General features: G+C 37.3%; 2 protein-coding genes across 3 annotated transcripts in view; one reads left to right on the top strand and one right to left on the bottom strand.

The window, feature by feature from the left end:
* Nucleotides 1–12,472, bottom strand: part of ERP44 (endoplasmic reticulum protein 44) — a 94,992-nt gene that overhangs the window by 18,829 nt on the left and 63,691 nt on the right. For both annotated transcript variants that reach the window (XM_012437544.3, XM_012437545.3), the window contains 4 exons: nucleotides 10,394–10,578; nucleotides 8,629–8,744; nucleotides 5,865–5,922; nucleotides 3,994–4,110 (listed from right to left, as the gene is read on the bottom strand). In XM_012437544.3, coding sequence (XP_012292967.1) covers nucleotides 3,994–4,110; nucleotides 5,865–5,922; nucleotides 8,629–8,744; nucleotides 10,394–10,578 — 476 coding nt within the window. The remainder of the gene's footprint in view (nucleotides 1–3,993; nucleotides 4,111–5,864; nucleotides 5,923–8,628; nucleotides 8,745–10,393; nucleotides 10,579–12,472) is intronic.
* The window catches only part of STX17 (syntaxin 17), a 112,636-nt gene that overhangs the window by 97,383 nt on the left and 2,781 nt on the right, over nucleotides 1–12,472 (top strand). Inside the window, exons 10-11 of the transcript XR_010343774.1 lie at nucleotides 4,965–5,136; nucleotides 6,678–6,752. The gene's annotated coding sequence lies outside the window, so the exon portion shown is untranslated. The remainder of the gene's footprint in view (nucleotides 1–4,964; nucleotides 5,137–6,677; nucleotides 6,753–12,472) is intronic.

Below are 12,472 nucleotides of genomic sequence, written 5' to 3'. Positions count from 1 at the left end.
TAACATTATTTCATGGTGGAAAAGGTACACCAAAAATGTTCCATGCTGACATAAAAATACTAACTTATTTTTATGTGCTAAAATGCAAAGGCAACATTTAAATCAGGTAAAAAAAAGTTATAAAAAGTTTTTAAATTCTGTTGGCATAGACTTCTGCTTCCAGAAAGATGAAGCAGATTCTTTTCTCTATTTCTTCCATGAAGTTCACCTAAAAATCCTGGACATTACATAACAAACGTAAGGCCCTGAAAAGCGAATAAAAGAAAGCAGACTGGCTAAGGACTTAAGGACCCAAGAAATGGCATTCAGTTCCTTATATATCCCAGTCTAAGTGTTGGAAATGCCAATGGACGCACAGCAAAAATACCCCAAGAATGCATTCTCAAGATGAAGAGGGGGCAAAGAACATTCTGGTTTGCTCACGATGGCCAGTCCCAAAAGTTAGGTGTTGCTCTTTCTTCCCCAACAAAGAGGAAAAGAGATACTAAGATCCAAGAGCTGGAAGCCTCTGGAAAGATTCAGGGAGAGTTTCAGGGAATCTTGGAGAGTTCACATATATTATCCCCAAATCTTAAAGCCCTTACCAATATACATACACCCTTAGTAACAGAAGGCATCAAATCTGAGATTATATTCCTTCTTAAAAACTCCAGGTTTTCAAACACCGCATGTTCTCACTCATAAGTGGGTGTTGAACAATGAGCACACATGGACACAGGGAGGGGAACATCACACACTGGGGTCTGTTGAGGGGTGGGGAGCTAGGGGAGGGATAGTAGGTGGTGGGGAGATTGGGGAGGGATAACATTAGGAGAAATACCTAATGTAGATGATGGTGGGGAGGGATGCAGCAAACCACCATGGCATGTGTGTACCTATGTAACAATCTTGCAAGATCTGCACATGTACCCTAGAACTTGAAGTAAAATTAAACACACACACACACACACACACACACACACACACACACACACAGAGAACTACAGGTTTTGTTGGGTTACAATTAGGTTAGGCTACAGTGCTAAAAATTGCATTCTGGAGTAATAGTGGATATAATTTGGACTAATCTTACTACTGGGAAAATTAGAAAAACCAGAGTAATAATAATAAAACACCTTTTGAAGGCATCCAAGAGTTAAAAAAAAAAAAACAAAAGGAAAGAAATTATGGGCCAAGACTGGAATAGAAGGAAACCCAGAACATTAAGCATGGCATTTGAAGCTGCTTTTCTCCTAGACCATCTGTCTTTCCAGAAAAGGCAACTGATAGTGCTCAATCCCACTGATCAGGGAAATATAAATTAAAACCACAATGAGACTCTACTACACATACATCAAAATAGATTAAAAATGTAAATGGCTGATGTCAAATGTCAGTAAGAATGTGGAGCAATGTGAACTTTGATATACTACTGGTAGGAATGTAAACTGTTAAAACCATTTTGGAAAAACTGATATCATCCACTAAAGTTGAATGTATATATGCCCTATGACTCAGCAATTCTATTCATAGGTATATATATCCAGTAGAAATCTGTGCATATATTCACCAAAAGACATATATAAGAATGTTCATAGCAGCATTATTCACAGTAGTCAAAAACTGGAAGCATTCTAAATGTCCACCAACAGTAGAATGGATACATTGTGTTATATTTATATAACGGAATTATATTCAGCATGAAAATGAATGAACTACAGCTTCATGCAATATGAATGAATTCCATAAATATAAAGTTGAGTGAAAGAAGCCAGGAACAAAAGGCATGATTCCATTTCAGGTTCAAAAACAGGAAAAACTTCAGATAGCCCTATTCAAAATAGCTATGGTGATTAAGAAGATGGTAAATGGGGTAATGATTGAGAAAACAAGGGGTTTGGAAATATTTTATTTCTTGACCTATCTCAGGGATTGGCAAATTACAGCCATGCGTCAAATCTGACTTGCTGCCTGATTCTGTTTGGTCCACAAGCTAAAAATGGTCTTTACTTTTTTTTTTTTTTTGAGATGGAGTCTCACTCTGTTGTCCAGAGTGCGGTTACTGGAGTGCAGTGGCAGATCCCAGCTCACTGCAACCTCCACCACCTGGATTCAAGTTATTCTCCTGTCTCAGCCTCCCGAGTAGCTGGGATTACAGGCGTCTGCCACCATGCTGGCTAATTTTGTATTTTTAGTAGAGATGGGGTTTCACCATGTTAGCCAGGCTGGTCTTGAACTCCCAACCTCAGGTGACCCGCCTGCCTGGGCCTCCCAAAGTGCTAGGATTACAGGTGTGAGCCACAGCATAGGGCCGTGGTCTTTACATTTTTAAATAATTGGGAAAAAATTTTAATATTTCATGTGAAAATTATGTGTCCAGAAATAAAGCTTTATTGAAACAGCCACATTTTTTGTTTACATACTGTCTTAAGGTTACTTCTGTGTCACAACTGCAAAGCTGAGTAGCTGCAACAGAGATTATATGAACTACAAAGCCTGTCATACAACAATCGTGGCCCTTTGCTGAAAAAAATTGTCCACTCTCTCTCTGTCTTAGTTTGGGCTGCTATATTAAAGTACCATAAACTGGGTAGCTTATAAATAACAGAAATTCGTTTCTCATCATTCTGGAGGCTGGAAGTCCAAAATAAGGTCAGTTCTAGTGAGGGCTGTCTTCCAGGTTGCAGACTACCTACTTCTCATTGTATCCTCACATGGTAGAAAGAGAGCTACAGAACTCCCTGAGGTCTCTTTTATGAGGTCACTAATACCATTCATGAGAAGTCCATCTCATGAATGGAGGATTCATTCCCTAATACTATCACACTGGGGATTAGGATCTCAACATATGAATATTGGGACACACAAATATTTGGTCCACCACCCTAAGTAGTGATTATATGGATATGTTTACTCTGTGATAATTTTGGGAAGTCAGATATTTCAACTGTGATTTATATACACTTACAATTCTTTGAAATGTACATGCATACATATACATTTTACAAAGTTTTTAAAAACTTGCATTCTTAGGCCACTGGTTTAAAAAAAAAAAAAAGACCTGAAACTGAATATATGTCTAACGAAGTAAAGAAAGGAGAGAGGTCCTTACAGGCATAACTCTTTGTACTTGTTCCTCTAGCCTCTTAGGTTTTGGAGTTTTGTTTTTGTGAGAGTTGTACAAATTTTGATCGGCTTGATTTCAGATACATGGGATGACTTAGGTCAGTTACATGATCACTGATAACCGCTTTGATTATTTATAATGAAAAAGACAACATAACTGCTTTACAAAAAGACAGAAAAATCTTTTAGTGCCAAAGGGTTATTCATTGTATACAAATAATTGCAACTAAAATCAGCAAAGCATTGCTCCTAAAGCAGCGGTCCCCAACCTTTTTGGCACCAAAGACAGGTTTCATGGAAGACAATTTTTCCACCAGTTGGGGTGGGGGAATAGTTTGATTTTGTGATCAAACTATTCCACCTCAGATCATCAGGCATTTGTTAGATTCTCCTAAGGAACATGAAACCTAGATCCCTCCATGTGCAGTTCACAACAGGGTTCACACTCGTATAAGAATCTAATGCTGCTGCTAATCTGACAGGAGGCAGAGCTCAGGCCATAATGCTGTCTCACTGGGCAGCCCTGTTCCTAGCAGGCCATGGACTGGTACTGGTCCACCACCCAGGGATTGAGGACCCTTGTTCTAAAGGACATCCACTTAAACAGAATCCTCAACCAACAGCTGGGTATCAGAATCACCTGAAAGGCATTTTCAAACTCATTTTCAAGGCTGTAGTGAACTACTGCTATTACTGGAAATGTAACAAAGGGGTTCTGGGACAGCAAAGGTAAAGAATCACTGGCTTATATTACAGAAATAGCTATGATATAGTTATATTCACTATATGATTCTTACAACTGATAACTCTGTTAACATAGTAAGACAGGTGGAGGAAGGTCATGATTTCAGACATTTAAAGTAACAATACACAGTAGAAAGCCCATACCTCTCCATTTTCAAATGTTATTTCTCGGACAAGAGGAACACATTTATCTTGAATCCAATTGTAAGTCACATCAAAATTTGTCATAGCTCCCAAGTACACCATATCCGGAGCAGAATGCTATTACAAAACAGTAAAAAAAAAAAATTAAATCTAACCTGTGCTGGCAAAAGTATATTGTATTTATTTTTCTTTAAAGCGGGTCTCACTCTGTCACCCAGGCTGGAGTACAGTGACATGATCATGTCTCACTGCAGCCTTGACCTCCCGGGCTCAAGCAATTCTCCTACCTCAGCCTCCAGAGTAACTGGGACTTCAAGTGTGTGCCACCATGCCAAGCTAATTATTTTATTTTATGCAGAGATGGGGTCTTGTTATGTTGTTCAGGCTAAAAAGTACATTCTTAAAACCATCCATGAACCCAGAAAATCTACTCGTGATACAGAAGAATCATAAATCATAGAACTTCCAAGAAAGAGAAGCATAGGTGGTAAAAGGCAGATAATTCCGTGATTACCAGGGAGCTAATAATCCAACCTGTGACACCCAAGCCTGTTGCTTTTCCTTGGATTTAGGTCAATTAACTCTTTATCAGTATCTTCACCAAAGGCAGGAAGGCAATTGCAAAGAAGAATTCTCCAAATGAATTAATTTAGCTACTCTTATAGAGTTGAAAATTTTAGAAATTTCTTCTTTTAGAAGAAACTATGAATAGTGAAAAGGCCTTGAAAAATGCAAGATGCTATATGGATGTAAGGCAAGACTATTACTTTTATTACCTACGTATCTTGTTCTACATTAACTCAAAATCATTATGAAGTGTCTAAAATGATAACAATAATAGCTAATATTATTGAGTAAACTTAATGTGTCTAAGCATGGTTGTAAGCATTTAACATGTGTTGATTCATTTAATCCTCCCAACATCCCTATAAAGCAGGTACTATTATTATCATCCCACTTTTACTAATTAGGAAACTGAAGCACAGAGAAGTGAAGAAACTTTCCCAGAGTAACATACCTAAGAAGGTGGCACATTTGATGTTCAAACCCAGTCTGATGCCACCAGAACCCATCCTCTGAACAACCACGCTACATTGGGAGATATGTACTAGATTCTGACAATCTAGAGATGATGATACTAAGGTAAGCTACTCAAAGAAATGCACTTGCAAAAAATATAGGCAAACACCTAGGTGAATTCAAAATAGGGTATTTTCTAAGCAAGACATTGATTTATCTGACTGCATAAAAATTCAAAATCTCAGTGTCAAAACACCATAAATATTAAAATGAAAACTATGAATTGCAAAAATATCCATAAATTTCCATTTTTTTGTATGTAAAAAAAATTGCAATGGCAGACCCTTGGTGAATTTGGGATAACACATACTATGAATTTTGCCTCTTATTTATGGCTACCATCACATGGTAGGGCCTAAGAAGCTACTTAAAACTTCTTACCCCACAGGTTCAAAACAACCTAGCTGTTCCTTATTATCTGGCAGGTACCTAGTAAATTTATACCCCAGAAGATTTGGGAGTTTGGCTTGTACAATATAGGTAGAAGTGACGATCACGGACAACTGGAGCATTTTTAAAATTTGGCTCCCAAACTGATGCCAGAAAGGTAGAAAAGGCCTGAGAGTCAGGGGATCCCTATGCCAGCTCTGCCACTCTAATGCCTGTGTGACGTTAGACTTCTGTGGTCCCATCTTCATTCTGAAGGGTTTAGATTAGCATAAGATGATGCTTCAAAAGTACTTTCAATTCTAAAGTTCTATGATTCTATGAACATTAACACATTTAAAACTAAGTGTTATACATGTATTTAAATTATATCTTATCATACACATTAAGAAATAGAAACTTACCCCTGGTGGTTTGTAGATTATGTTGTCTCCACTGTATCTTTCTGGCTTTGAAACATCCCTATAGGAAAGGAGAAATAGTAATAAACCTGAATGACAGAATTTTGCAATGTATGAATTACAAATATATACTTATCAATAATTTTTCCTATTATAAGACTATGCAATACCAAGAAGAGCAAACATTTAAAGAAAATCTTTAATATGAGGCAGACTTTTTAAAGAAAAATTTTAGTTAGTTGTTTTTGTGTTTTGTATAAGTTTAGATTGGGAGTTTTAGCACTAAAAGGTTGTTTTTGACCCCAGACTGTTTTCTAGCAACTAGGGATCAAGATCATTGGTTTGGTCACATGGACCAATTAAAAAAAAAAAAAAAAAAACGAAACGGAAATAACCCATATCACTCAAATATAGTTCCATAAGTTGCTCAGGCTAAAGAGTACATTCTTAAAACCATCCATGAACCCAGAAAATCTACTGGTGATACAAAAGACTCATAAATAATAGATAATTTTTTACATAAATCAAGTAATTTTTTGTTTATTTGTCCACTGATATTTCCTAAACGTAGTACAGTATCTGGCACATAACAGGTGCTCAATAAACATTTGTAGAGTGACTACTACAACAGATTATTTTTGTAATCAATTATTTTTAGATTAATTCAACACTGATTTATCTCGTTTCTAACTAGAGTAGTCCAGGAGATGGGGGAAGGGGTGCTAACTTAGATTAATGACAGAAACAGAAAGAATGTGTTTCATTAATTAATTAATTAATTAAATAACTATTTACTATGTGCTTCCTTTGTACCAGGTATGGTGTTGGCACTGAGTAAACAGGAGTGAACAAAACTAACAAAACTCTCTCTCTCTCGGAGTTTACATTTTGGTGAGTAAAGATAGACTAACAAATAGATCTATTTATCTTGGGTGGTTACAAAAAAATACTATGAAGAAAGTAAGTGGAATAAGTAGATAAAGAATGACAAATTAAATGATGGTAGTGCTACTTTATATAAGGTTATCAGGCAAGGACTTTCTGATGAGATGACATCTGGGAGAAGCACTTCCAGATACAGGAACAGTAAGGTCAAACGCTCCAGTGCAGAAGTGTGCTGGCAGCATTTAATAAATATGGGTTGGGCACAGTGGCTCATGCCTGTAATCCCAGCAGTTTTGGAGGCAGATACAGGAGGATCACTTGAGGCCAGGAGTTCAAGACCATCCTGGGGAACACAGTGAGACCTCTTTGCTTAAAAAACAAAAAATAAGAAACTGATAATGTGCACAATACAATATACAAACAAAATCTTTAAAAAGCATTAAAGCAAGAACAAACAACAAAGGTCAAAAAATGGAGAGGATATGCTGTGCCACAAATCTGGGCTCTACTCAAGATGGCAACTACAATTGAGCCTAATAGTCATAACCCAGTGAAAAGAGAAATAATACTGCATGGAAGTCAAAGGATGGTTGAGATAACCTCCAATGAGGAGAGAGGGTCAAGAATAGAACCATAAAAATGACTGCATTTTGAGAAAAAAAAGAGAAAAGGAGATAAAGTCAGAGAATTCAGACAGGTAAGGAGCAAACGAGGGGGTTCAAATATAAGTGTTGACACAGCAAAAAATGGAAAAGGTAGTTGACTATCATACCCTTCAGAGGAATTGAAAAGTATTAAGATGTTTAAAAGGCCACTTGATTTGGTAATTAAGTCATTTTGTGACTGCGTAGAGACAAGTTTCATTAGAGCAATGGAGGGTGAAAGTCAGCTTCCAAAAGGTTAAGGTTTTTTACTGATTAGAGTTTGAGAAAATCAAAGTAGCCAGGCATAAACTAATCTTTGGGAAAAAAAGAATAAAAAGAAAAATGAGATTATAGCTTAAGAGATAGAAGAGGCAGGTCAGAAAAGAAAGAAGCATGTTATCAGAAAAGGAAAGCAGTTCTTGAAAAGGGTCAGGTTGAAAACATAAGAAAGCAGGAACAACTGATGTCTCAAAGCCCCAGAGGAGTTTGAAAGGACAGTTACAAGGACACCAGTGAAGAGGTTAGATTAGAATTGTTCCTCTGAGACAGGGAAGGTGTAAGAAAAGGTGGTGGAGAGATGGAGATGAATGAAGACGATAAAACTCATGCTTAACAAGAAAAACAGTATGTTGTTTCAGTGTGGTACCCCACAGATTAGCATTTTGTCTGACAAAGCATAAGTGTTAAGAAATTAGTTGAATAAAAGCATGAATGAGTTAATTGTTAACTTGTCCATTTTTTCCCTCTTACCCATATTCTGAAATAGATAATACTATAGAAAGAAGAACAGACTTTTAAACCCTTAAAAAGAATTCAGAGACAGGTATAAAGACTGCTTGGTCATTTTAAAAGGACAGAGAGTATAATCTTAGAACTTTAGGAGGCCGAGGCAGGCGGACTGCCTGAGCTCAGGAATTCGAGACCAGCCTGGGCAACACGGTGAAACCCCGTCTCTACTAAAAATACAAAAATTGGCTGGGTGTGCTGGCGAATGCCTGTAGTCCCAGCTACTCGGGAGGATGAGGCAGGAGAATCGCTTGAACCTGGAAGGTGGAGGTTGCAGTGAGACGATATCACATCACTGTACTCGAGCCTGGGCAACAAGCGAGACTCCAAAAAAAAAAAAAGGACTGAGATCATCTTTGAAGAGATCATCTTCAGAAAATGACCAAATACAACAGGAATTTAACATGTCAGCCAAACCAACCCATTAACACACTTTTAAGTAAGATACTTACCCAAACGCAGAAAGAAAGGCACAGTCATCATGCAAAATATTCGCTACTCGTTCAAAAACTCTATAGTTGTCCGAATCCTTTTGCTCAAAATATCCAATGATATTTCTTTTGCTGCGCTGTAAAATAAAGTATCTAATTTTGCAAACATATATAGTTTTATAAACATGTTATTTCATTTACCCCTTATCTTAGTATCTAAATAGATCAAATTATTTTTCAAATGAAGTATGACTATAAATGCATAGTTTTTATTTGTTTGTTTTGTTTCTTTGCATATTTAGTATTTAAAACCTAGTCCAAAACGATTAAAGATTATATTGGGTTGAAAACAATCTTAACTGTAATAAATATAATTATAAACATTTCCTTCTAGCATTTTAAATTTTTAAGAAATAGAGAACTATTTGATTAGTGACAATCTTTTCCTAAGTAAGAAGACTAATTCTAAAATGTGTTAAAACAATGTATCAATCATAACTTGTGACTGTTGGAGAGACTTCTCCATGGCCCTCTCACACTCCTACCCATCTTACTGGGTATACCAAAAAAGGCGAGACCCTGACTACTCTCTATCCAGGCCATTTCTCAGAGTTGTGCTTGCAGCAAGCAACACTGAGATATGGGGTAATTCCTTCTGACAGGACAAACAGCAGGGTTACTGCTTGCTCTGAAACAGTGAGTTCCCTAAACCCAGTGTCCCTCTCCTGTGACATTACCTGCATGTGCAGTTGGTTATGTGTTGCCTCCATAGGATGTGGAGGGCAAGGAAACAAATGCAAACATGCTCACACTGCTTGCTGTGATGTGAGTAATAAAGTCTTTTGTTTCTGACCCAGGAGTCTCATGTCTTCTAATAGAATCCATGTAATGGTAATTGGTTAGCTCAGCTTGCAAGTAGGGTAAAATCAAATCTCAAACCTGACACTGCTGATTGCTGACTGTGTTAGTCACCAATGACAGTGATAATTAGTAACCAAACTCAATTGTTTTTGCTTTTGTTGTTGTTTGTTATCTTTAAAACACTACCTAGTGTACAAAGAAAGGGGTATGCTAAACTTATTATTAAGAAGAAGCTATTTTAGAGGACATTAAAACTTTAAAAAGAGCTAATACAAGAGTGATTACAGGAGATACCTTGAAGGTCTCCACAAGAAAAATACAGAAGCTCTGGTTGTATATGCTTGACTTTAACTTCCATTTCTTTTTTTTTTTTGGAGACGGAGTTTCGCTCTTGTTACCCAGGCTGGAGTGCAATGGCGCGATCTCGGCTCACCGCAACCTCCGCCTCCTGGGTTCAGGCGATTCTCCTGCCTCAGCTTCCTGAGTAGCTGGGATTACAGGCACGCGCCACCATGCCCAGCTAATTTTTTGTATTTTTAGTAGAGACAGGGTTTCACCATGTTGACCAGGATAGTCTCGATCTCTTGACCTCGTGATCCACCCGCCTCGGCCTCCCAAAGTGCTGGGATTACAGGCTTGAGCCACCGCGCCCGGCCCAACTTCCATTTCTTTATAATTGAGGCTTTCCTTTGTGCTCAATTAATTCAAATTAGTACAACTTTACTGTATGCAGTGTCTTTTATCCAGAAGTTCAGTATAACATAAGCATTTCCCTTGAGATTAATTCAAAAATATTCAACTCATTATGTATGTCAAATCCATTGCAATAAACTATAGGAGAATGTCCAGATTTTTTGTTTGCATTAGAATGTTTACATTAATTAATCAGGCAGTGTTCATTTATCTAGCAAAAGTTACAACTTACATCAAGTGTGGTGATTTCTGCTAAGTCCCGAATTTCTTGAATGGGGTCACTTTTTTGTTGCCTGATGTAATCTGCCAGTGCTTTCACTGATCGCTGACCCCTATATTCTCTCTTCATCATCATCCCATTACGAAACAATTTGAGGGTTGGGTATTTGCTTATCCTGTATCTCTGGGCTATGTCAGCTAAAAGAATGAAAAAAGTTATTTACCTTCATATGTAGTCCGGGTGAGCCCAATAGCCTAACAGCCAAAAATCTTACAACTGCTTAGTGAGAATTTTTTGGTTCAAGTCATTCTTTTTCAATGAGAGAGAGAAAAAAATAATAATAATCATGACTTGAGTTTACATTAGTTAAGAGACCAGAGTCTGGACTGGGTTTAAATCCTAGTTTGTGACTTACTGGCCATGTGAACATGTAAACTGCATAAACTCTCCATGGCTTGGTTTCTCATCTATTACATAAGAATAATCATTTCTACCACATAAGATTGTCTTAAGCATTAAATTAAGTAATACAACGCATGCCACAGTAAGCATGGCACATGAATAATGACTATAAAAAGCAGCAATAATAAGAATGCCTTATGGGGTTCAACAGACATTAAAATACATGACAGCAGCATATAAACTGGGGAGGGGAGGTAAGCAGAAGGTGAATTACATTCTAAAGTCTTTGCATGGTCCAGGAAGAGACAGGCAAAAGTACTTACAATATTTTGATAAGTCAAGGTTGTACTTTATTCTCTCTAGTATAAGCAATCAAAAATACTAAAAGTATATTAGAGGTTAAAATGGAATATGGGCTCTCAGAAGGGAGGCTGGAGAAAAGATTATATAATATTTTGGCAAACTAAGTAACTAAGACTAAATAACACTTTGGCATACTGCATGTGGATTTATAAAGTAGAAATCATGATTGATTACTAAAATTATTTAAACAGAAGACAAATATGAATAAACAATGGGAACAACTGGTCATACTGAGATTGAGAAGAATGCTTTATTCATCAAATCACAGAAATCTGAAATAAGACATTTTAATTTATACATAATTAACGCAGACAATAATCTACTTTAGGAGTTGGTACATCCTTGAAGCAGATGAATAATAGATACATATCAACTATAAGCCCCTTTTCAACCTGATAAATTACAAGGAGAGACTATGTCTTTGGGGTGTTATAAGGATGATGGGTCCTATTACCTGAGCAAGGATTTAATGAGATTAAATTGGTACTACAAATTGAGAAATGAGAGAATGGTACCATAAACAAGTAGCAGCCTTTTAAACAAAATAGAGACACCTGAAAGAAGGCAAAAAGACTTGCGGTTGTCCTACTTAGAATGATGAATAACCTGAGAAATCATTTAAAAAGAAACTTTGATTTTTTTTTTTTTTTTTTTTTTAGACAAGGTCTTGCTCTTTCAGCCAGGCTGGAGTGCAATGGCACAATCAGAGCTCACTGCAGCCTTAACTTCCTGGACTTAAGCAATCCTCTCACTTCAGCCTCCAGAGTAGCTCAGGCAACATGTGTATGCCACCACACCTGGATAATCTTAAATTTTATATGTGTGTGTATATATATATATATTTGTGTGTGTGTGTGTGTGTGTGTAGAGATGAGATCTCACTATGTTGCCCAGGTCAGTCATGAATTCCTGAACTCAAGCGATCCTCCTGTCTCAGCCTCCCAAAACTGGGATTACAGCTGTGAGCCACTGTGTCTAGCCATAAAATGAATTTTGGCATCATGTATAAACAAAAAGTTTTAAAAAATTAGATCAAATAGTTCTACTGGCCAACACTACAGTGTTGTAGTCTTGAGAATGGAAAATGCCTTTTTAAAAGTTGCTATTTTGGCCGGGCCCAGAGGCTCATGCCTGTACTCCCAGCACTTTGCGAGGCGGAGGCAAGTGGATCACTTGAGGTCAGGAGTTTATGAGACCAGCCTGGCCAACATGGCAAGACCATGTCTCTACTAAAAATACAAAAATGAGCCAGGCCTGGTGCACACACTTGTAATCCCAGCTATACCTGGTGACTGAGGCATAAGAATCTCTTGAACCTGGGAGGCG

The sequence above is a fragment of the Aotus nancymaae genome, unplaced genomic scaffold (genome assembly GCF_030222135.1).
Source record: "Aotus nancymaae isolate 86718 unplaced genomic scaffold, 86718_ANA_hifiasm-v0.15.2.pri h1tg000003l, whole genome shotgun sequence".
NCBI classification, from domain to species: domain Eukaryota; kingdom Metazoa; phylum Chordata; class Mammalia; order Primates; family Aotidae; genus Aotus; species Aotus nancymaae.
The sequence above is the reverse complement of the archived record's forward strand: the minus strand, read 5'-3'. Positions and strand labels throughout refer to the sequence as shown.